Source organism: Schistocerca nitens, chromosome 2 (assembly GCF_023898315.1).
Source record: "Schistocerca nitens isolate TAMUIC-IGC-003100 chromosome 2, iqSchNite1.1, whole genome shotgun sequence".
NCBI lineage: Eukaryota > Metazoa > Arthropoda > Insecta > Orthoptera > Acrididae > Schistocerca > Schistocerca nitens.
Genome location: NC_064615.1, coordinates 579,482,346 through 579,508,839, shown reverse-complemented (window position 1 = coordinate 579,508,839; position 26,494 = coordinate 579,482,346). Strand labels below are relative to the sequence as shown.

At 44.3% G+C, this 26,494-nt stretch overlaps 1 protein-coding gene across 1 annotated transcript in view; it reads right to left on the bottom strand.

Moving 5' to 3' along the window:
• LOC126235168 (odorant receptor 43a-like) overlaps positions 1 to 26,494 on the bottom strand; it is a 181,950-nt gene that overhangs the window by 139,172 nt on the left and 16,284 nt on the right. Inside the window, exons 2-4 of the mRNA XM_049943901.1 lie at positions 19,453 to 19,536; positions 19,135 to 19,200; positions 18,874 to 19,003 (exon numbers count right to left, since the gene is read on the bottom strand). Of these exons, the coding sequence (XP_049799858.1) occupies positions 18,874 to 19,003; positions 19,135 to 19,200; positions 19,453 to 19,536 (280 nt within the window). The remainder of the gene's footprint in view (positions 1 to 18,873; positions 19,004 to 19,134; positions 19,201 to 19,452; positions 19,537 to 26,494) is intronic.

Below are 26,494 nucleotides of genomic sequence, written 5' to 3'. Positions count from 1 at the left end.
GCCAAACCACTTTCAAAATGCGGTAATTTTATAATGAGGTTGCGTCGGGGACTAGTAATACACATTCCTACGATCATCATCACGGTATTTGTCAGGAAAAAAAATCAGATCATTCAGAGGTAATGTCGTACGTCGATTCGTAAAGCGGGTATAGCTTTTAACATGGATACATTCGTGCACCTGTTGAACCAAGACCACTTGTGACAGTAAGATGGAGTAGTAGTTGGGATCGAGTTTTTTTCACATCTGATCGATTACATCGCTCTTTCTAGGATATGGCGGTAGGACTCACAAGAATAAGTTATGAGGGATGTACAGCCATGGCTCATTTTCTGTCAATATTATTTGGTATTGTAGGCAATCAGTTATTGACATAGTATTATAGTTACTAGTAGTGGTGGGTGTGTGATATGTTCGCATTTGAGCATCAGGTTTATAAAGTCTGTGTTTGTGGAAAGGAAACGACTATGTCCAGTCGTAAAGAGTATATGGAGTACTGAGATAGCAAAGGGAAGCGTATGTCCAGTCGTACGGAAGGTACAGATATTTCCATTTTCAGAGTGACAGCCTTCCTCAGGGTGTATTTCCGATACCTCGCTCATTGTCGAATGCCGTTCAATTGAGCACGAGAATGTAACATTTAATTGTAAGTATAACAATAAAAGATATATGTGACCGATTTTCAGGAATGATTCCGTGTATGTATGGCCTGTGGTGGTAATGATTCACGATTCCTGTTAATGGCAGCAGCATTCCGAATTCAGAGGCCTGTTAGATTGTAGGAATGTAACTGAGTTAACTTTGCCCTCGTGTAGACGGCCGAATAGCGAACTAATACTTAGTATGTGTTGGGTGGCTTTCGTGATCAAGTGGAAATTTGAGGAGATTGTGTATAGAGGTGCGTTTGCACTGGACCGTTATTCGCTTCCATGTAAATTGTTCGGTTGACTTCTTTTGCACATTTCGTGCCTTTATTTAGTTGAGAGAAGATCGATTGTGGCGTGTGAAAGACATGTTTGCCTGTTATCTAGACACTGGAAAGAGTCTGAGGTGTGGGGTTGATCTGTTATTCTGTTATTCTGCGCAACGGATTAATCTGAGATGTACCCTTTACCCTGTGGCTCCTGCAAGATGCAATTTCCACCCCCACACTACTACAGAAGTCAGACAGACGCTCCTAACGTTCTAAAGAGAAATGCCTCAAATACCTTCAGCAATAAATATCTTCTGGAGTCGTCCGCTGTAAGGAAATGACACAAAAATTCACAAAATTTCTTACGTAACTAGTGGGATACTTGGGTACTGGAGTAGTGCTAGTTAGTGTAAGAAAAACATGAAACTAACGAAAGTTATCATTTATTTGCAAACATTCTGAGAAATCACATGGCACTTTTAGTTATGAATTGAACAAGTTATATCCTGGTTCTTTTCGGAATGTGAAGTTACCTCTCAAGGATAGGATTCGCTAATGAAATTTCTATACAAAGTTTAAGATGGTTGTTGACTTGGCAGAATGGCTGAGAGGCGCGCCTACTCAACTTGAATAATATTATCCTTTAGAATGTTGCTAGGTACGGTCAAGGCAGTCGCGTGTGAAATGCAGTGAAGTGTACTGTTGTGGAGGAAATATGGGGCTCGCGATAGCTGTAGCGCACAATACCATAAGCTGCGATGATCGCTGTCTGCGCTTCTCGCTGCTGACAAATAAGATAACTCTCGTTCTATTTGGATTGACCTTCGCCAATCAAACTCTCCCTTTGCCTTGACAAAGTCAAGGATTCCTATTCGCCCCTAGTCTAACTATTGGCATGGTACACCGGTCAGGTAACAAGCCCACCGCGATGCCACTCAAAATTCGCTCGCAGGTGTTTAACTATAACTCTGTCTGTTCACAACGCACAATAAGTATGTCAGCCTACACAGTGAACAACGCTTAATCGCAAGGACTCAATATAGAGTAGCACTTCGATTCGCTCTCGACAGAGGTGCTCTCCCAGTGAAGTACTGAGGAGAGACTTGTTCCTTGCTCCAAGAGCGACAATGGAATGGCGCCTCTCCACGCCAGACGTGAAGGGGTACATCTTTCGGTCTCTTCCATTATTCCTTCAGCTCAAGGCGTCAGAAATATCGTCTGCCAATCAGCATTGCTTTTCTAAAACGGGAGAATGATGTTTCGTTTAAGGCGACCAATCCAGAAACCTGTAGCACTGGCGTTTGGCGTTTGCTGTCTCCCTGTGAAAATGTCTGAAACTGCGTGCTATGTGTAAAGAATGTTTAGGCTGGCCGCTCCCACACAATGTAGCGGAATTTGCTTTTAAGCCGAACACGGGGTTGTTCCCCCCTTTCAATCGGGTCCACGCTGTCCACTACATGGGAGTAGTGGGGAAAGGTTCGCGCCAAGACACGCTGCATTGTTGCCAAATTTATTCAAGATGGCAATGATGACGTCATCCAAGAAAGCGGAATGTAGACTTGGCAACATCGTAGGACGTCATCCAAGATGGTGGATTTTGGCCGGAAAATAGGCCAATTGTGCTATGTCCACCAACCTAACCTCAAGAAAAAAATGGCGGGAAGTTTGAATTCCAACACGATAATGCATGCAAAAACCGTACTTGTCTTTATTATTATTGATTATCAGTTATTAACATTCATTATCAATTATTATTTTTTTATTATTTATATCATGCACGTGTGTATGCAATCCAACTGTGTTAGTTCATACCCTTGTGGCCAGAGAGCGCCACCGTGACGTCATTAAAGATGCTTGATTTTGGCGGGAAGAAAGCCAATTGTGCTACCTCCACTGAACTACCATTACCGTTCTCCTGCACATTCAGTCTTTGCTGAGCTGTCGTTGCCATGTGTTCGATCATAGAGATGGATGTGGGAGATAGAGCAGCCTTCAATAACTGCATTTCATATAGACATTCGAGGGAGGGCTGTAGCCACAGTTCACTACATGAGGTGCGGAAGCGTATGATAATGGAAGAGTGTCGGAGCAATAAGTACAAGAATTCTGTTCAGCAGATTTCGGCAATGCAGAGGGATGGAGCCAGGATGCATCCCGTAACCAGCATATGCTCATGCGCATGCGCAAACTGCAGGCTTATTTACCATCAAACATTCACTCTTCCAAAACGCAAGAGACGTTCAGTTGACACCAATTCGCTTCAGCGTAAGCATATTCGTATACAACGTATATACCATTGAAGACCATCTTGCAGAATGTGTTCAATTGATGAGTTTTTGGTGTTTGACCGCGATGAGTTTAACAGCAGTGTAGCTTGCAAGCATACAGCCGAGGACTGCCCCCATAACCTTCTACAAGCTGAATGGAAACGTGCATTAATCCTGGAACATATGAATAAGAACAAGAACACAGTCCTCCAAATAAATTCCCTCCAACAAACGCTTTAAAAATGCATTACCCATCTCATGGAAACGTCTGCTACTGTTGGAACTGTCTACCTTTTCTAAAGCCCACATATAAGCTCCCAGCCCACAAGAGACGACTGCCTCCGATCCAGCAGAGCGATGAACTGATCTAGTTCACGAGTTCTCCGCTAGAGGGCACTTCGATAGGTCACGTGTTCACCTCATTCAACCAATAGCAGCACAGCATCATGATGACGTAGTTGGCTTCTATATAAGGAGCACTCAGCAGCTCCTCCATCTCTGTTCCAGTCGGTCAAGATGAAGCGTCAGTCACCACCACAGCAGAATAGGAGGAGGAGCAAGTAAATCCCCAAATTATTATTATTATTGCTATTATTATTATTTCTCTACCAACATCACATCATTTCTTATGAATATTCGTCTTGGTCCTCCTGCAGCTCCACCCATGACGCCAGCATCAGCAGGTCCCAGCATGTCCCGGTTAACGCACGTGAAGGCCTCGGACTCGTCCACGCAGGATCCTATAGCTCAGTTTCTCAGCATGCTGGAGCAGGATAGCCAGGTGTTAATGTCGGTGCCAGAGGCTGCGCTTGACGGGGCTTCACAGTACTGGGCTCCTTCGTACGCACCGTCAAATGATCATAATCTCACAAGGGAAATCCCACCATCAGTGCAAGAACAGCAGGCGAACAGCACTGGTGTGGATGTCGTGGATGAGAAGATACCGACCGCCGCTTCGCCTCAACCTTTACTATTCGCCTCAAGCTATGTGTTAACAGTTAGTGGTTCAAAACGTATCCGTGTAGGACTTGAAGTTTCACAATACGGTAGCCTCTCAACTGTGTTAGTGCTGTAAAATGTGCTCAAAAATATTAAAGTGAAATTTTCTGACTACGAGTGGGATGAACTGTGTCGTTTAAAAACACACATCAAGAATCATATGACTACCGAATATTATCCATCCCACTCCTACCAGGACATGTACTGTGGCAGTCTAACTGTGAGTATTCTATCAATGTATGATGATGCTACACTAAAAATTAAAAGTGCTGATGGTTGTAGTATTTTCATGCATCACCCCACTGTTGATAACTTGTTCAATTTAGACATGGCTCTAACTAGTACGATAGAGAGACTAAATAGATGGTGCCCATATGTTGAGGCAGTGTACACCGACATCATTAACTGGCTTCACACACGTAGTATCCACATAGATTATATAGAACATTGTTCTAGTATGTGTGTAACACCAGTGCCCAAGACTTGTGCTATTCCTCGAATAAGTGTTGAAAATGTTGAACTCAAATTTACTGACGGAATACCGGACTATTGTAATCCACCCATAACATTGCGAGATATACGTGCTGAATTTCAAGCATACAAGAAGCAGCTATTTTCCAAATACTGTACTTCTGCTGCACCGCTTAAAAAAGAATGTACTGATTTTTTCTCATGCTGATCATATTTGTAAATATTTTAATAAATAAATATATTATTTTATAATATTAAATTTGTCATTGCGTGTTTTTTATTTGTCAAGACAAAATGTCACCTACGTTAATCTGTATGACAGCCTTCCCTTTAAATATACCACCTGGGGTTCATTCTATTGTGTAGCCATTGTAGCTCAGTTGGTAAGGTGACTGCGCTATAGTGACTACACACAAAAACATATTTTTAATCATATAAAAGCGTATTCCACACCTTGACCTGCCACAGTAGGTATCATGGCGGGCTGGGTGAAACACCCTCGCCTCAATGGCTTTGTTGTAGGTGACTGGTCCTGTGATGATGACCAAGACCAGAAGACCAACAAGAATGGACCACTCCTTCCTGACAGCATACGAGCTATAATTGTAGGTCCATCCAGCTGTGGTAAGACAAATGTCCTCATGGCTCTGTTAACGCACATAGACGGAGTCCGCTTCGAGCACCTTTTCGTCTTCTCCAAAACACTCTTTCAGCCCAAGTACCAGTTACTGAAGAAAATATTAGATGGAATAGACGGTGTAACGTACAGTGCCTTCAGTGAAAGCGACGACGTCCCCCCACCTGAAGAGGTAAAGCCTAATACTGCCTTCATATTTGACGATGTCGCTATTGAAAAGCAAGATCAAATCCGTAAATATTTCTGCTTTGGCTGTCATATGGGTGTCGATGTATTTTATCTGAGTCAAACGTATTCCAGGATCCCAAAACAGCTGGTGAGGGACAACGCAAATCTCATTATAGCATTCAAACAAGATAACCTCAATTTAAAGCACATTTATCATGCTCACGTAGGGACCGACATGTCATACAATGAATTTGTAAAGATATGTGCTGATTGCTGGAACCACTCACAATATGGCTTTCTCGTTATTGATAAAACCCGTAAACTAAACGACGGTAGGTATAGCCGGAACTTCCAAGACTTTCTCCATATATAAACATACGAAAATAACTTATCCCATCAGTTAACGCTTCACCATGGAGAAATTCGCACGCTCAGTCTGAGAGATTAGGTGTGCAAAGACAGAGTGCCCGAATGTACACCGATATCAAATTTAAAAATCTTGAGTCCAGACTACTTAAAGTTGCAAGGGAATTAAAGGACGCCCAGAAACTTCTTGCCATTAACCAAAACCGGATAGAGAACAGAATTAGCGCAATTGAGGGCCAGATAGAAGCCGAGGCCGTTGTTATTGAAGAAGGTGGTGTAGGAAAAAAGGAGAAGAAGAAGTACAACAAAGCATATATAAAACCACGTGATATTCAGAGCTCTGATTAGTATCCTTCGAGATGTCTACAAAGCATAAAGTCATTCAGGCGCGCAAATCAGTTCGAGAGAAATTACGTTTGCTGAAGTTGGGACATATAGATCGCGAGCAAACACTAAATGAAACTTTTAAACCTGTTACCGAATCTATCACCAAGATAGCTTTGCATAATAATGACCCAATCGCAGAATTCACCAACCAGTATCCGACCGTTAAGATAGAAAGGACATTTGGTGTCAGCAGGGCGAGACCGTACATGCTAGGCTCTCAAACTATAACTTTATCCGATAGCACAATACGCATCGGGGATACAGAGTTTGAAAGAACACCTGTTTTAATGAACCTAATCTTCCTAAGGCCATCAAAATACTTAAAATACTCTGCCGATGATCGCAAAGTCTATCGGGAAATACTTAACTTGACTGATCTGTATAAAAATCCCGACGGAACACTGAAAAAGCCTGAAAACTCTAAATACACTAGCATTATACAACCTTTACTCAATGAGCAAGCTAAAAGCGTCGGTGAGGGTGTAGACTTTCAGCATAAAGGAGCGAGCAATCACGTCCCGCAGTATATACACTCCTGGAAATGGAAAAAAGAACACATTGACACCGGTGTGTCAGACCCACCATACTTGCTTCGGACACTGCGAGAGGGCTGTACAAGCAATGATCACACGCACGGCACAGCGGACACACCAGGAACTGCGGTGTTGGCCGTCGAATGGCGCTAGCTGCGCAGCATTTGTGCACCGCCGCCGTCAGTGTCAGCCAGTTTGCCGTGGCATACGGAGCTCCATCGCAGTCTTTAACACTGGTAGCATGCCGCGACAGCGTGGACGTGAACCGTATGTGCAGTTGACGGACTTTGAGCGAGGGCGTATAGTGGGCATGCGGGAGGCCGGGTGGACGTACCGCCGAATTGCTCAACACGTGGGGCGTGAGGTCTCCACAGTACATCGATGTTGTCGCCAGTGGTCGGCGGAAGGTGCACGTGCCCGTCGACCTGGGACCGGACCGCAGCGACGCACGGATGCACGCCAAGACCGTAGGATCCTACGCAGTGCCGTAGGGGACCGCACCGCCACTTCCCAGCAAATTAGGGACACTGTAGCTCCTGGGGTATCGGCGAGGACCATTCGCAACCGTCTCCATGAAGCTGGGCTACAGTCCCGCACACCGTTAGGCCGTCTTCCGCTCACGCCCCAACATCGTGCAGCCCGCCTCCAGTGGTATCGCGACAGGCGTGAATGGAGGGACGAATGGAGACGTGTCGTCTTCAGCGATGAGAGTCGCTTCTGCCTTGGTGCCAATGATGGTCGTATGCGTGTTTGGTGCCGTGCAGGTGAGCGCCACAATCAGGACTGCATACGACCGAGGCACACAGGGCTAACACCCGGCATCATGGTGTGGGGAGCGATCTCCTACACTGGCCGTACACCACTGGTGGTCGTCGAGGGGACACTGAATAGTGCACGGTACATCCAAACCGTCATCGAACCCATCGTTCTACCATTCCTAGACCGGCAAGGGAACTTGCTGTTCCAACAGGACAATGCACGTCCGCATGTATCCCGTGCCACCCAACGTGCTCTAGAAGGTGTAAGTCAACTACCCTGGCCAGCAAGATCTCCGGATCTGTCCCCCATTGAGCATGTTTGGGACTGGGTGAAGCGTCGTCCCACGCGGTCTGCACGTCCAGCACGAACGCTGGTCCAACTGAGGCGCCAGGTGGAAATGGCATGGCAAGCTGTTCCACAGGACTACATCCAGCATCTCTACGATCGTCTCCATGGGAGAATAGCAGCCTGCATTGCTGCGAAAGGTGGATATACACTGTACTAGCGCCGACATTGTGCATGCTCTGTTGCCTGTGTCTATGTGCCTGTGGTTCTGTCAGTGTGATCATGTGATGTATCTGACCCCAGGAATGTGTCAATAAAGTTTCCCCTTCCTGGGACAATGAATTCACGGTGTTCTTATTTCAATTTCCAGGAGTGTATATTACGATGACCCAGATGAACTAATAGACAGATTTCGACTGCTGATGGCTTCGGCTGCTGCGGGCAATACAGCTCATTCGAATGAGGTTGTATCCATAATCTCCGAGCTTCGAGAGAGAGGTATCATCGAATAAGTATGGAGACCGTGGTTCGAGAACTGCACAAGCCAGCACGCAAAACATACCCTCGTAGGCATGTCATGATTAAAGGGTTGGATGAGCTGTGGCAAGCTGATCTTGTAGATATGAATCGATATTCACCTCATAATAGTGGATTCAAATACATTTTAATGGTTATTGATACATACTCTAAATTCACATGGGCATTACCTGTGAAAACGAAAACCGGTAGAGATGTTGCTGTGGTGTTTGAGCGTTTGCTGCAGACAGGAACGAATCGATGCCCGGCCAATCTTCAAACCGATCACGGCGGAGAGTTTCACAATGAACATTTCAACACTGTGATGGAGCGGTATGGCATACATCACTACTCCACGTTTACCCACCTTAAAGCTAGTATCGTCGAGCGGTTGAACAGAACAGTTAAAGCTCATATGTGGATGCCGTTTAATCTTCGCGGTTCGTACACGTGGGTAGATATCCTCCCACAGATAATTGCAAAGTATAATCGAACCAAACATAGTACAATAAAAGTGAGAGCCGGCCGCGATGGTCTAGCGGTTCTAGGCGCTCAGTCCGGAAGCGCGGGACTGCTACGGTCGCAGGTTCGAATCCTGCCTCGGGCATGGATGTGTGTGATGTCCTTAGGTTAGTTAGGTTTAAGTAGTTCTAAGTTCTAGGGGACTGATGACCACAGATGTTAAGTCCCATAGTGCTCAGAGCCATTTGAACCAATAAAAATGAGACCGATCGATGTTCGCGATAATTCATGGACACAGTATATTTCCGGATTAAAATGATCGACCCTCGCAAACAGAGGTTCAATATAAGCGACTTAGTACGTATTTCACAACACAAGACAACGTTCGAGAAATCGTACTTACCAAATTTGTCGGATGAGATATTCACAGTATCCAAAGTGCAGCGAACCAACCCTAGGACATATATCTTAAAGGACGGCAAGGGCGAAGAAATTTGCAGGATGCTTTTACACGGAGGAATTGCAGAAGAGTTTTGAACCAGATGTATTTCTCATCGAGCGCGTGATGAGGCGTCGTGGGAATAGAGCACTGGTTAAATGGCTAGGATTTCCATCATCAGAAAACAGTTGGATCGAAGCTGACAAGTTAGTATATAACAGAGGGAGTAGACCTCTATCCCCTCAGTAGCGTACCGTGTACGATAGGAGGCACATCATAATAAGAGGTGGAGGTGGTGTTCTCGACAAGTTGCCTGTTGAATTGCATATTCCCAGATATAACTTCTGTGGGCCTGGAACAAAGCTTCAGAAGCGCCTGGCACGAGGCGATAAAGGTATTAACCTACTGGACGAGCCTGCCTTGAGCACGACCTCGCATACACAGCAAATACGGATCTACCAGCCCGCCACGTCGCCGACCGGATATTAGCAGATAAAGCCAAGCAAATAAGGCGAAGAAAAGATCTCGGAATAGGCCAACGCATTGCTGCATTCATGGTTGATAAAACCATGCGTGGAAAAATTAAGTTGGGCTTGGGTGTGATGAATTTCAAACGAATTATGAAAGCAGCGCTAACAGCTTTGCGAGCGAAGAACAACAGGAAGAAGAACAACAAACATGGTTGTTTGAAAAACTGTATTCTCACCTCGATGTCTACAGCTAAACATATGTTGAATGGTGGGAACAAGAAGAAAAACACGACTTCAATTAAACCACCTTGGGTCTTACCACTACCAAAGACTTCGGGCAGAATTATCCCGTTCCTCGTTCCAGCACTTGCAGCCCTGTCCGCTGTAGGTTCACTCACAGGAGGGGCTGCAGCTGTCACCAAAACGGTCAAAAACGCACAGAATGCACAAACCCAACTAGAGGAAGCCAGAAGACATAATCGCGCTATGGAGGCAGCAGCTATCGGAAAAGGCCTCTACTTGAAACCATACAGGAAAGGACTAGGTCTCTTCATAAATAAAAAAGAAAAGCCCGTTAGTTATCCTACCCGACCAAGCGCTCACGAATAAAGATCTATTGAAAATTCTTAAACAAAAACTTCACATTCGTGGATTCCGCGGCGTCTTTATGCGGAATACATTATCGAATACCATGTGGTGGACTAATGAGTGCGGAATTGTAAATTTAGATGTTGCTGGGGGTCCAGGGACCCATTGGGTTGCGTATGTTAAGAAAAGTCCAAATACAGTTCAGTATTTCGATTCATTCGGCGATTTACAGCCGCCTGAAGAATTACAACGCTACTTCACCAGCAAAAGACGCGTCTTCTACAATGTCTGGTGATATGGGGACTTTAACACATATCTCTGTGGTCATCTCTGCACTATGTTCCTCATCACAGCGACGGCGAACCCCCTCTAGAATGCGTCATCGTCAGATCATGTGCGCGATGTATAGAAGAGCTGTCATTGAACACATGACCATCATTTGATGTTTAGATGCAATGTCGTACACTCTGACTTTAAAAGAGCGAGGATCAGTATTACGCGCAAATTACTTTCCGCCGATTGATTTAAGTGCAGGGGACTGGAGTATTGCACTGATTGGTCTAGAGACGTATAACAGCATTCCAAATATTACACAGAGCAACAATAAACTACATCTTGAAATTGACGGCCGGAAGGAGATTCTACAAATACAACCTGGTGCCTACGATATTGATGATTTAAATGAACTCTTAAAACAGTCAGAAAAGGGTATTGAACTACGGGCAAACATTAATACCCTTAAATCTGAAATACGGACAGAGAGTGCTAAGATCGACTTTACACAGAGACATTCAATTGGTCCACTGCTAGGTTTTGCGAAGGATCGTGTTTTGGTGAAGGACGGAAGTAAATTTTACGCATCAGATCATGCTGTAGATATACTCCCAGTGAGTACAATCCACGTTGTGTGTAATATTGCCACAAACTCATACATGAACGATAAATTGATTCACTCAATTTACGAATTCTTTCCTACAGTCGGCACAGGGTATAAAATAGTTAAAGCCCCCACAAACGCTATATATCTCCCGGTGACTGTTCAGACACTGGACTACCTTGAACTGCGTATTGTGGACCAGAATAATCAGCTTGTTAACTTTAGAGGAGAAGAGATCATTGTACGCCTGCATCTAAGGTGAGATGGGAATAAGGTATAAAGCTAGCACACCAGGCTCACAATCCGTCAGTGCAACGCGGAAGGGCAAGGTGATAACACGCCTTAATTACGAATTCCTCATTTCAGCAGGTTTAAAACCGCAGAATGACGTCGCTCAATGTAACTCAATCAGTAGAGTATGATGACCGAATTATTCGTCATGAATACTACTCACACAAACCCTACGCTTCAAGCACATTTAACAAAAATGATGAAATTAGGATTGTTATCCAGCATCAGGATGCGGTAACACTGTCTAGTAAGAGCTTCCTCTGTCTGAACTACACATTTAAGAAAGCTGACGGGGCTGCCGTAGCGCTCTCGAAGCTCACTCGAAATGCCGTATCATTCCTGTTTCAAGAGATACGCTATGAACTCAACAGAATTGAAATAGACCGAACACGTAATGTTGGTATTACATCAGCCCTTAAGACGTACGTTTCAGCCTCACCCTCTGATTCAAACAGTTTGGAAAATGCTGGGTGATTCATAGATGCAGCGGATGGGGAGGGTGGACAAAGCCGATTTACCGCGTGCATGCCACTAAAAATGCTTATGGGTTATTTTGAGGATATGCAACGAATAATTATCAACGCTAAACAGGAACTTATTTTGGTGAGAAGTGCAAGTGACGTGAATTCATTTTCTCAAACAGTTGCAGAGAATGTTCAAATCAAGATTAATAGCATATCATGGAAAATGCCTCACATCACCGTTGCCGACAAGGAGCGCTTGAAGCTCTTAAAAGTTCTGAATGCTAGCACCTACCTACCACTAACTTGGGAGCTTTTTGAATACCCAGTCCTACCTACAGCATCCACACATACTTGGGCTTTTAAAACATCAGTGCAGTTGGAAGCACCTCGATTCATCATACTCGCATTTCAAACTCGAAGGCGTGCTAATGTATCAAAGGACTCAACTGAATTTGACCACTGCAAGTTAACTAAGGCCAGAGTCTACTTGAATTCAGAATACTACCCATATGAGAATCTACATCTACAGTGGGACAGCAATGTATACAGTCTGGCATTTGACATGTATGCTAGATTCCGAGCATCTTACTACGAAGGTGTTGAAAATGAAGGATGCCTACTCAGCCCACAGAGTTTCAAGAAGCTAGCGCCAATAATCGTGATTGACTGTTCAAAACAGAATGAGATCATTAAATCAGGACCTATAGATGTACGGATTGAATTTGAATCTTCAGCAAACTTCTGTGATCAGACTTCGGCATATGCTCTCGTTCTGCATGATCGTCTCGTTAACTACTGTCTGCTCACAGGTATAGTGCAACGAGTTGTATAAATTAATATGCACTCTGCTAGCTCTAGCGTAGATCACGATGTTACCTGAAGATGTGAGGATCGTAGCTGACGTTCAAGGAATTTACTATGATGAGTGCAGGCGTTTAATAATTAAAGACTGTGCATTAATAGCATTCACGCAAAGTGATGGAGTAATAGGAACATTTGTATCAAGAGTTGAATCGCCGAAACCATTTAAAGCCGTCAAGTGCAATAAGACAGTCAGAAGCGCGATGTGGCTAACAAAGTTCTATCATGGGATTATGTGGGATGCCCCTGGCATCTCTTATAAACATTTGCTGCAATTGCTGAGAGTATTTGATCACAAGGAGACAATAATCTACGTTAAAGGCGATGAGAAGAGTAGCTGGCTGCGTCTTATCTTCAAATATGCGGCTATCCAGAACCTGGAATACTACGATTGTCCACCTATCCATCAACTTAAACAGCAAATGTGTGAAGAAGAAAAAAATAGTTTTGTGTCTGCATCTGAAAATTACTTTTAAAATGGCTCAAAAATAAATAAATAATTTTTTTCTCCATTAGAAATCTTGTTGTTTTCTTTCTGTGACACCTACTTCCATAGAAGTAAGTTTATTGGTGATACTGTGCGTGAAGCGCATTCCACTGGAGCTGTCTGAGCCAGTTTACCTGCTTCCACCACGCCGGCGCAGCGATGTGTCAACCGTTGAAAGTGACAGGACCTGAAAGAGAGAGTGCTAGGGTCGGCTTCGCCAGATGCCCACCGTTTAAAGTGACAGGACCACAAAGAGTGTGGCGGGGTCTGTTTGTGACCGGCGGACGAAGTCCAGCAGGCGTCATTCAGATTTCATCTCTGTCTTTAAATCAGTAAAAACACTCAGGCATACACGGAAGTACGCAAGCTGATACACGCACTACAAAACACTCTCATCCAGTATTTACACTATGATAAAAGGGTCATACTACTACTCTGCAGACACTCTCGCCCTCTCTCTCTCTGTGCCAGTGCAACGTATATGGATCATGATTGAGGGTGAAATAATAACAAACTCGGGCAATTTTTTTACAATAAAATAATTGAATTTATTATTCAATTCAGATTTTTTTAAACGTTGTTTGCGACATATCAGTTTATAGTAAAATGATTCACTCTTTTTTTTAACATTATATGAGTTTACAGATACATAATTTGTCTTCAAGTAAAAATATGAAAGTTCTGATCTTTGCAGATACGTGTTTTTACATTATTCATTAATATATAAGCATTGTGCAGAGATAAGTCTATATATATAAACTAAAGCAGATCTCTAGTGAAGTTCCACCGGAAACACTTTTTTAACTGATGGCAAACATATTTTTAGTTCAAGATAGTGGCTCTAAAACATTTTCCACTATCAATTTAAATTATATTTCATTGAAGTAAGTGGCTCTAGACATTTTCCACTACAACAAGCAGGTGAACACATATTTCTCGGTATAAAGATTTTTTTCCACAGTCAAGTATATATAAAGAATTTAATTGGTGGAACTCACATTCTTAAAAAAAACTAGTTCTGACTGGTGACTGGATGGCTAGCAGCAGGTGAAACTTACAACTACTACTAAGATCAAAACAGATACGAACTGCGAAAATTGTATTTTCGTCTTCTTCTATTTGATTATAAGAGGTGTAAAATTTTTATCTGTTTTCAGTCATATAGCCACTGACTACTAATAGTGGCGAAAAAATATACAAATATATATAAAGACTTTTTTATAAATGGGTTTATTTTAGTTTTTTCTGTTTTTATGATTTTTTTGTTTTCTTTGATAGAATAAATAATATTTACACACATGCACACTTAACACAGGCTCGCACACATTCACACACACTCAGGCATACACGGAAGTACGCAAGCTGATACACACACTACAAAACACTCTCATCCAGTATTTACACTATGATAAAAGGGTCATACTACTACTCTGCAGACACTCTCGCCCTCTCTCTCTCTCTCTCTCTCTCTCTCTCTCTCTCTCTCTCTCTATCTCTCTTTCCCTCTCAGAGTCCCCCACCCCTTCTCTCACTACAAATGAGTAGTGTGAGTACGGGCGAGTTTCAATGCCATCATCACAGATGACCCTTTTATCGTCATGAGGCGACAGACCGATTGTAAACCGCAGCACAGTGTACACCTCGTGCACTATCGATGAATACTAGTTTGCCGGACCATATGCGGCGGCTGCAGCTCAGCACCGCGAACACCACCACGTAGGCACTGCAAATAGTCTTCGACAGACAGAGTTCGTGATGCCATCCGTCGTACCCCCTTAGCCCGTCTCTGAGTCGGACCATCCAATGTGCGATATGCATACATCTTGGACCGAAGACCTACAAACTCCACAATCGGCAATCCATTCGACTCGTCTTTCATGAGACCGATAACCTTCTTGTTTTGCGGAACAATACCATAAGGATTATCGGCCGCATAAGAAGACGTGTCGAATTCATTGGCGTGGTACCTAATTACTTCATATGGATCGCAGTTCTTCACCCAATATATGAAACTATTTGTATCCATATAAAGTAATTTAGGATCTGCGAAATGAGTTTTCGCGAAATCATTATGAAAGCGGTACATGTGGAGTTTGGATAGGTCTAGTGTGCACATCCCCACATAGATAGGTTTAGTAAACTCTACTGCAGTTTTAGCCATCTCCACAGCAACAAAATTCTTATTGAAAATAGTGACCCGTTTAAAATTTGGTCTGGCAATGCATTTTCGTACGCCATAACGCCCATCCCATTGCGTTCTAATAAAAATTTCACGTCGTTCCCTCAAATTCTCCATAGTTTTTTCGAAAATTGAATTATTAATTAATTTATAAAAATCTTTCTCAGTGTCACACGACGCGGAAGTTCTCTGTCTCGTATTCAGATCAAAATACTCCTTCAACCAGGGGGACTGCTTGAAGGAGATGGCCCGGGTGATTTTAATCGGCTCCATACCCAAGCTGAGGCATTGATGGAGGTTAAGATAGTGAATGATGTACCTCTGCTTGTCCCCCAGCGTTGTCATCAGTTGCGGTGTGGAACCTCCTCGCGGAACTAGTTGCTCTGGGCACAGCGGCAAATCGGCGTGCGCGTCATGCAAACTAATAAGGTATTTGAGTTCTGCCTCCACAACATACCCTACATCAGAATCGGCGGCCATACCCCCCCCCCCCCCTGATTTTTCCATCTAATACCTTGCAATCATCTTCGGACAGCCACGTAAACTTGCCAATGGGCAGACATTGCTTCATAGCGTGTCCGTATAAGTTATTCACATCGAGATACAATATATAACTTGAATCAAGGGATGCGTTAAACCTGTCACCAATCCGTGGATTATTTGGTTTCGCGTGTCTATGAATACATTGGCAGAGCCCCCCACGGATCCCTCGCTCAAAGAAAAGAAGCATGTCAGGATCGGTCAATAATTCGATACTGCACTTCGTTTTCTTGAGCATCGCGTCTCAAGACAACCCAGGTGCCGTGTAATAAAAGGCAGGGTCCAGAGAATATGTGGTCATATATAGACTCCGGAACTTCTCGAAAACCTCCGCAAGCAAGCGCACGTCTGTGTCCATGTAAAGACGTGCGTACTCTCCTAAATTAGAAATATTGAATTCCCGCCAGACATTCACGGCATGTTCATACTCTGCATTCGTTATCGTGTCGCCTGTGAGGTTGCTGGAGAATGCAGTTATGTCGGGTAGCCTGGTTTCGTCGAGTTTGACCGTACTATTCACATACTAGTATGGAAAAACCCCTTTCCTAGTCACAAGTTGAAACTTTTCCTCGTCGGGAAATGCAGCTCGAGTGATATGCATATCCGCCGGAGGTAGAGTTTCAACAAATTTCTGTAGTGGTGCCTGCAAAAAACGTAGTATATCGAGGAAGCGCAGCGTAATTCTTGGCGTCATTCGTTTGGAGAATGATGTATACTTCTCGACGCTCTCAGGTAGGACACTCACCTGATCTTTCTGCAAACCGAAATCTGCCAAGTGCTCAACTAGAAAATGAGCGTCATACCCACTTAAATTATGAAAGAAAACTGGTATGTGCCTAGGTAATTGGCACTTCAAATTGCACACATTGTGAGCAGCGCCACTGAATTTCCCTGTAAGATGACAGTGGTCCCTACGAGGAGTTTCCGCTTTTCTGTCCAACGGCAGCCCACAAATATGACACTCGGTGGCTTTATTATACAAATCTTCATTCTCCTTCGATTTGGTCATTGGAACGTTGCCGCTGTACAGCTTATCAACTTCCAGTGAAAATTTTTCGAGCTCAGAGAACAACCAAATCGATGGATTATCGCCGACGTAAGATTTGTATCGGTTAAGGTTGGTGTCATATGACAATACAATTTGGTACTCTGCCGCATAAGGTACGTGTTTTTCTGTAAAGGTGGTGTGGGAGGTCGTAGGATCGCCTTCACAGCGGGTCACAGGAGTGAGGAGGCACTCAAAGTCGGCGTACACAGCAAACGGACACCGCTCCTGGTGGTGAGCATGCCTAAACTTTATGAATTTGTTTTCCTGGGTAGGCATAATAACACGTACCGCATCCTTGGAAGTACAGTCTACTAGGTGCGTAGCTAATAATTGTTCAGAGGAGAAATAATTGAGACACCTTAAACAAATATGTTTTACATTATGTTTAGCTGATAGTTGGGAGGAAAGGAGTCGGGACATGTCCTTGATCCAGACATAATGATAATTGTCACCTTCAGAAAAGAGAAGCATATTTACATGCAGCTCACGCTCACCGGCAATTTTTGAGAAGTGGAGGGGGCCAACTCCGACATGCCTGTCTTGCTCGTCTGACTTGCTTTTCTTCTTCTCCAGGCCATAAACGTGTACCGATATTCCGGTATTTTGTGCCTTGAATTTAGGTATGTCCTGGATCTTGATGGGGAACCCAATACCATCAAAGTTATAATATGTGTTAATATCACTGACTTTGTATGTACCTGGACGACAAGGGCAATCCCTATAATTATACTTTCTTTCGCAAGCCAGGATTGACCATGCTAAACAAGGCTGATCTCTTCTGTTTTGGACATTAATGCATGCTTGTTTATTAGCTATATCTTTAGGGAGCTTGATATAGCTAGACCCTCCATTTAACGGATCGTGGACATGTATATGGATGTCCAGGTGTAGAATTCTGCTGAGTGCCTTAGCTGAGCCGTTGACTTCCATCTCGGAAAACCGGCCCAATATGACACTCAAGGTGGATTTACGAAACCACTCGGCGATTGATGTGCTCCACGTTATTACGCCATTATCCCCCCAAAGATAATGAATGCTGGTCTCTCCATCACCAGACCAGACTGATCTTTGGGGGGGGGGGGGGGGTGCGATAACTCAATGCATAGCACTGCACTGCACTTAACGGCTGGGTGACACGGATTATCGACTACCTTGAGGAGCTCGGTTTCCAGGACAGGGAGGCACGCGTTTTAAAATCCAACAGGATCGCGGTACCCCCCTGCCGGGTTTTCGATCCTAGTGACCGAGATTCGCTCCTTAAAGGCGTCGGCAATCGCCGAGTATTGTAATTGCGGTATGGTGTCACCGAACTGATCTACTTGACTAAAAGGGCAGGTTAAAGAACTGCCACTAGCCACAGGATGATCACTAATACTATTACTGCTAATGATACTGGGGGTCCAGCCGGTGGATGACGGTGTTGGCGATGGTGCGTCATCATCATTTAATGGGAGGGGTATGCGTGTTGGTACACGAACCTTGCGCTGGCGGTGTCGTTGACGGTCAGCTTGCGGAGGTGGAGAAGGCAGAGGGAGAGACTAGTGGAGCAGCCAGGCCGCGGCGAGGGTCCCCTGGCAGTGCTGCTGCCCGCTTGTTAAGATGAACAAGGTCGCCAGATAGTTTGGGCCGCCGCCGCGGCATGTCGAGCTGTGGTGACCGGTGCGATGCAAGGTGGGGCGTGTCTTCGACCACCCTCGAGCCCCGCGCCTGCAACCGCCGCTTGCGGAACACGGGCAATACCGTGTGATATACCTGTAACATAAATATAAGTTTAATGATCTGGATTTAAAAGAGCGATAAATAATAATTATTATTATAACAGTAAATAATGGCAATTATTTTGGACTAATGATGAAAACTATTCACCTTCTCCGATTCAGCAGTTCATTGCCGCATTCGACAAGCCCCTCAAGACAATCAGGTATGTCCAGTTCGCCCTCATCTAAAAAGTTATTACTGTGTTCGGCTCCCTCGCTCTGCGTGGAATTAGGATGATCTAGAAACAAAATATATGTTAAGGCTAGATCAATACACTAGGAAGAAGGGTATATATTAAAACAACAAGAAGAAAAAATTATTTAATTTTTTAGCGAGTATGATTTTTATTATTATTAGAGATGTACTTACATTCACGACGAGCTCTCTCCGTTTCGAGTTGGCGATCAAGCTCTTCTAGCGCTGGGCCGATGTAATCTAGAAAGATGGAATAGAATGAGTATAATATAAAGTAAAAAAATGTTTGTAGAAGAAGTTTGGTGATATAGAAATGAGAAGACGAAGGCAGATATATATATAAAAAAATGAAATCTTTATAGAGAGCGAGTATAACAGACACACACACCACGTGAAAAGCGGATCTTTATATAGAGCTATCCAAAACAGATGTAGCGCTCGTACACAGAATTAAAGGGTAGAGATATCAAAACATTGAAAAAATGTACTTACCAGGTAATGGAACTTGTTCAGGACAAGGCTGATTGACGCCACCTGCTCGCTCCTCAGACTCGATGATAAAGTCCGCGAGTTCAGCTATAACAATGAGATATATAATTAATAAGGAGAATATATAAGATATAAAGGAAAAATGATAATGAAAAATGTGGTGTCACCGCCAGACACCACACTTGCTAGGTGGTAACTTAAATCGGCCGCGGTCCTGTAGTACATGTCGGACCCGCGTGTCGCCACTGTGTAATCGCAAACCTAGCGCCACCACATGGCAGGTCACAAGACACGGACTAGACCTCGCCCGAGTTGTACGGACGACATTGCTTGCGACTAGACCTACGAAGTCCTCCTCTCATTTGCCGAGAGACAGATAGAATAGCCTTCAGCTTAGTCCATAGCTACTACCTAGCAAGGCGCCATTTGTATCAGTGCTAATAGCGTACTAATATTCAAGAGAGATGTATTCCAACAAGAGAATAAAAGTTAAGTAACATCTACGTACTTTTCTTCTAATTCATTAATAAGTCTCATGTTCCAGAACTTCAAGCCCGTCTGCGTTAGTTTAGCGTGCACCTAGCTACCTCATTGTGTCTAGGCTGTATGGTCTAGACACAACAAAAAATAAAAATTATTTACTTACTCGATAATGGCGAATCTTGGAGTCTAAGTCTCTTCGCAGCAGACTCCTGGGTGTTGTTAATTCGCTTCATCTTAACAAAACAGATACAGCACACACACACACACACGAGAACAAACGCACGATGCGGCAGACAACTGAAGAGTGAGAAAGATGACCAGGGGGTGGCTCATTATATAAGTGTGATGACGTACTATCACATGATCTTAGGATAAACGAATGGCTGTTGAGAATTCTGTGGTGGTGATGAATGAGTTCACTAGCGCTCCTAGTAGCTGAAAGCTGAACTAGTCAGATGGTTCCTGGACATGGTGAAAGCCCGCATCTCGTGGTCGTGCGGTAGCGTTCTCGCTTCCCACGCCCGGGTTCCCGGGTTCGATTCCCGGCGGGGTCAGGGATTTTCTCTGCCTCGTGATGGCTGGGTGTTGTGTGCTGTCCTTAGGTTAGTTAGATTTAAGTAGTTCTAAGTTCTAGGGGACTTATGACCACAGCAGTTGAGTCCCATAGTGCTCAGAGCCATTTGAACCATTTTGACATGGTGAAGGGCTGAGCATTTTATAAAATTATCGAAAACTAATTGATCGTATTTAGAATGGAGAGTGAATTGAGGATTTGAGATAATAAAGTGTGTTAGGATTGGTGATTTATTATTAAAAGTATGCTATATAGGTGTAATTGGATGTTGATGGTATTAAGAATGGCGCTGATGGAAATGTTTTGGAGATGAATATTGTTAGCTGTTTTTTTTTCCTTGGTAAAGAGAAGGTTAAGTATTTGTGAGCAGATATATATAATTTGGTTGAGTACTTGTTTTGTGCAGATGGGGATTTGAGTTGCGAACTTCGCGTTAGATCGATTTGCCGAGGGGAGTACCTACGAGCGCGCGATGTTGTCGGCGTAGGTACTGGAAGGCGTGCTCTGGCCATATCCTAGACGGCGTGGATTGAACAACCGTATTCGGTTCATAGTTAGAATATTTACAGAGGAGTATGTGGGACGAGAGTATAAAGGTGGAGCTGTGACTTGGGCTGCCTCGAGCTCGTGGCACGAGAGAGAGAGGCAAAGGTGACTTAGGTTAGCGTCTTTGTTTGCTAGAAGTGGAGTACACATTAGTACATGTTAGCGAATAAACATGGATCGGTAAGGGGATGTAGTGGTCGGTAGAGAGTTTAACTATTTCATTCGAAGTCCAGGTAGATGAAAATTGATTCGAGGTCGATGTGGACTTTGCATTTTGGGACGAGAGAGGTTAATCAATTGGTCGATTTAATTAAGTAGTGATGGGCAATTTGTTTTAAATTAAATTGATTGTGCACTCGACTAGGGACGTGCGATCGCTCATGTGTACAGGAGTGTGTTGGTAATGGAAGGATATTGTTTGGATAATGAGAATAGGGCGATCAGTTAAGTTGGGGCCGAACACACGTGCTGTTGTGGAAGTTTCCAGTCTTAAGGAAATAGCTTTTGGCCCGAAAAGCGAGGCAGTGCGTTCTTTGTCCGAGAAACACACGTGGTAGATGGTGAACGGTTGGTCTTGGCAGGTACTAACTTGTTAGGGAAAACGAATTTTGGCGGGAAACGTGTATACAGCATCTGTGAGCAAAACAAGTTTTTACAAGGGCAGTCGTGAGGCAGGTATGCACAGGGGGGAACGTGTCCTGCAGGAAGAAAATTGGCGGGAAACGTGTGGGATGGCTTTCTTTCTTTCTTTATTTCGTAGAGATGTGCAGGTTTCAACGTGCTGCTTTGGGGAGGGGGTAGACTCCCCTGTCCGGGAAAATATGTTGTTGTTGTTGACGAGAACGCTGGACCGGCCATGACGTGGGTGTATGCAGTAGCTCCCTTACCTGTGGCGACCGTGGCGAGTAGGAGTAGGTCCCTCTGCTGGCGACGATTTCAACTAAACCAGTTCTTGCGTGAACATCGTGGTGAGCGCACTGCGTGCAGCCGCCATCTCCAACGTGTGTGTTTTAAGTGAGGTGGAGAACAAGTTGTGGTGTCACCGCCAGACACCACACTTGCTAGGTGGTAGCCTTTAAATCGGCCGCGGTCCGTTAGTATAAGTCGGACCCGCGTGTCGCCACTATCAGTGATTGCAGACCGAGCGCCGCCACACGGCAGGTCTAGAGAGACTTCCTAGCACTCGCCCCAGTTGTACAACTGACTTTGCTAGCGATTGTTCACTGACAAAATACGCTCTCATTTGCCGAGACGATAGTTAGCATAGCCTTCAGCTACGTCATTTGCTACGACCTAGCAAGGAGCCATTATCAGTTGCTATTGATCTTGTGATGCATGTACCGTCAGACCGACGTTCACCATTAACGGATTAAAGTTAAGTATTCCACCAGCTACGACCGTTTTTCTAAATTCTAATTTCCTTGTCCTGTTCCAGACCTTACGCCAGCCTGCGTGAGCTAAAACGCGTGCCTTTCGGCTTCCTCTATTATTAAGCTGTTGGCTCTCCTGCCAACCCACAACACAAGTGATGACCGTACTTGTTGAACTAGAGACTTCCATCCTCTTTTCCTGCCAATTCACAGGAGGTGACTTAAATTAGTACAAGTACGACTCATTAATATTTGACGCGACTTTGATAGATTAGCAGTGCAAAAAAAAAGAGTGAGTGGGAATGTGGGCTATTTCGTACGTGTGATAGATTATGGTGTTGGAATTTGTAGTTGGTACAGATTTTTGTTGTGGGTGTAAAGTAAATGGTTTTCTGAGTGCGGAAATCGAACATCTTGATTTTGTGTTAGTGGAGGCAGGCGCATAATAATAATAATAATAATAATAATAATAATAAATAATATTGAAAGACAAGTACGATTTTGCATGCATTATCCTGTTGGAATTCAAACTTCCCGCCATTTTTTCTTCTGGAGGCTTAAGTTAGTGGACTTAGCCCAATTGGGCTATTTTCCCGCCAAAATTCAAACTTCCCGCCATTTTTTCTTGAGGTTAGGTTAGTGGACGTAGCACAATTGGCCTATTTTCCCGCCAAAATCCATCTTGGATGGCGTCATGCGCTGTTGCCAAGTCTACATGCCGCAATCTTGGATGACGTCATCACCGCCATCTTGAATAAATTTGGCAACAATGCAGCATGTCTTGGCGCAAACCTTGCCCCACTACTCACGGGCGGTCACCGGCCGACATAGGCTGCGTCGTCCTCTGAAGGGACTGGCCTCCCAGTGTGTGGTCTACCTCTCTCGAACTAAAAGCGCCTGTGACCGTCGTGTCTGGAATGTACGTGTGTACGCCAGCCTCGAGTATTTCAACCATGGTGTGCTTACTTGTTATTTCCACATCGTTTACATGAATTCATACAACATTGACTTTATCTTATCGAGCGAATGAAGCGTCTTGATGTGCAGAATATGATTGTTAGGGCGGAATATGTAAGCAATGAAGGTCAGGAGACCACAACGTCTTACAAGAGCTTAGTTGGCTTGTAAACTATAGGGGTGATTTGGAATATGGTACATCACCTACTTCGGTATTCGAGAGTGGAAACATCAGTTTCCTCTATTTGTTTGTAGTTACTCGGTGGTTTACAGAATGCTGCACCTCGTTAAAGTTTGGAGTTTGTAGAGAAATAATTTCCAGTCTATATCTTGGGAATTATGTTGCGCTAGCGATTGGTAGGATGCCGCCTAGTGCTTGATATGGAGAAGTACCGCGAAAATTGTATAATATTATGGCGTAAATAAGTGTGTTCTTGTAATCCCCGAGACTGGAGATGTGCATAGAAAAGCGAGCAAGTGAGGAGCAGGAACAGTAACGCGTTTGTGCCGAGGGGAAACGAGTGTACGTTAGTACACGTTACAGAAAAGACTGACGGTGATTTCCTAGGACAGAGGAGCATCGTGACACATAGCCGGTGTGAGTGTAGGCGTACCATAATTTTTTATGGTGCTGTACAGATATAAGAGATAACTGCACTGTTTCTTTGAAATGTGTATATATTTTATTGTTAAGTTTATGTGGCTTACGTTATGTAAAATGTGTATATATTGTGAGGGACATATAGCTTCAGTACATCAATAACTGTGAGGGTATGAAAGAGATTTTTTACGTGGAAAATTATGTGCACTATGGATACTGAGTTTCGTTCCAGAAGCACAGTCGTCAAGAAGAGACATTACCTGCACAACGATCGGTGTCAGACTGTAGCAGCAATCGTAACATTTAATTGTAAATATCTTCCTGGCTTCCAATATTCCTGTGAGTCTCGTATGTATTTGATGATCTGTAGACAACTTTGCGGGTTTAACTGTCAATGCAATTTACCGATCTGAGAAAAATAATTTTACCACTGAAAGTCCCATCTGCAGAGAGAAAGAAAAGGCGGATTGTGCTACGATACTGGCGGCATGAGTAATTCAGCGGGTAAACTCGATAAGAGCCAATTATGCTGCTCGATTCATTGACATGCTTTCTGCTGTGATATAGGAGCCTCTACATACAGGTGAGAACATTTGCATATGTTGAGAGCAGGGAGGCTATCACATTAGGTCCGTGAGGAAGACTGCATTCGGTGTTATTTTCGTAAACAAGTTCTGCTAGGGCAATAATTTCCGTGCATACAACTGAGACATCAAGAAAGCGAGCGTCAACTATTTCCGGGACACTATACAATTCCCAAGAGGTCGACTTGGCTGTTATTTTTTACAAAGCCATGTGACATAAGAAAAACATTGAGAACGTTTTAGATGGCGAATCGCCACACGGACGTTTCGCGGCGAGATTTCAGTGACACTGGGTGTGCTGGCATGCTCGGCAACTAGCTCTTCGCTAGACCTCATGTAGGGGGTGGGTTCACGTCGGCAGCATTGATCACATGCAAGCGCGGCCCTGCTTGGAGTGTCTACACCCTATAAATAAGTCTTCAGTCCCTTCCGATCGTGTCATCAACAGTGTCTAGGTGATCGCGTATTTAGAGAGAAATTTCATAGGTACCATGTATGGTTCAAATGGCTCTGAGCACTATGGGACTTAACGTCTATCGTCATCAGTGCCCTAGAACTTAGAACTACTTAAACCTAACTAACCTAAGGACATCACACAACACCCAGTCATCACGAGGCAGAGAAAATCTCTGACCCCACCGGGAATCGAACCCGGGAACCCAGGCGAGGGAAGCGAGAACGCTACCGCACGACCACGAGCTGCGGACCGTACCATGTATGAAAGGGATGTCGCTGCCTCATGCTTGAGGGCAGCTGTGCGTGGTTTGACAGCTGACGGGTGTGTCACTTCGCGGGGGGACCGGGGATGGCGGTGGGTGCTTGCGCGTGTCTGTTGCATTATTTTGTGAGCAGGTCTGTAGGCTGTGCTATGCGTTATTTGGACAGTTTACGAGTACTGAGCATGTCTACACATCACTGTGCTGCATTACTTAGGAGTAGTCTGCAAGTGTGTACTGAAACTATTTCGTTAATTTTGGACATGTTTGCGTGTCTGGAGAACATTATTTAGAAGTAGTTTACAGATGTGTGGGCTGTGTGAGATGGCCCCAAGCAGGTCAGAGCGTGTGTTTTGTATCAGTGTGATAAATATACTCCATCCCTAAATAAATTGCTCCAAAATAAATAGAGTGCACTCCTTCCTTACTCTCCCCAACAGCCCAGAGCAAGCTGAGTCATTTTCGCGCCATTTCCCCCTTACAGACCACCATCTTGGATTATGTTGCATGAGGGGTGTCAGCACTATCTGGTGGCAGTACTGTGTACTAGGTCAGTTGGACTCTAATTCTCATGGTGGTGAGACTGCCTGCAAAATAAAGACCTGTGTTCAGAGTGTTTTTCCCGCCATTCCCCTCCCCCTTCCCCAACACCATCTTGGATTACATCACAGGTTGGATGACTGCAGCCTCTGGTGGCAGTAATATGTACTAGGTCAGTTGGAGTCTAGGTATAGTGGTGGAAACATTGTGTGCAAAATAAGGACTCATGTCCAGGACAGGCAGAGTGGTTTTCCTGCCATTTACCCCCAACCTCTTGGATTACGTCACAAAACGGACGACAGCGCCCTCTGCTGGTGGTAGTGAGTACTAGACCTCGTGGTGAACACATTGTTTGAAGACATCTCGGATAACTGTACTTGCATCATCAGCTGATGTCATGTCTGCCATCTTGGACGACAGCGCCCTCTGGTGCCTATACTGTGTACTAGGTCAGTTGGATTGCGGACCTCCTGGCGAACACACTGGATGGTGGTGCTGTCTCTAATTGTTTAAATAAAGACTGGTGGATGATTTCGACAGTTGACAATTATCAATCATGTTTGCAGAGTCTTTTAAATGGATTATTATTTTGACAATTTAGGAGTTCTTTGGCTCTCTGGACGTAAATGTATTGCATTATTTAGGAGTGGTTTGCATGTCTGTGGGCTGTGCAA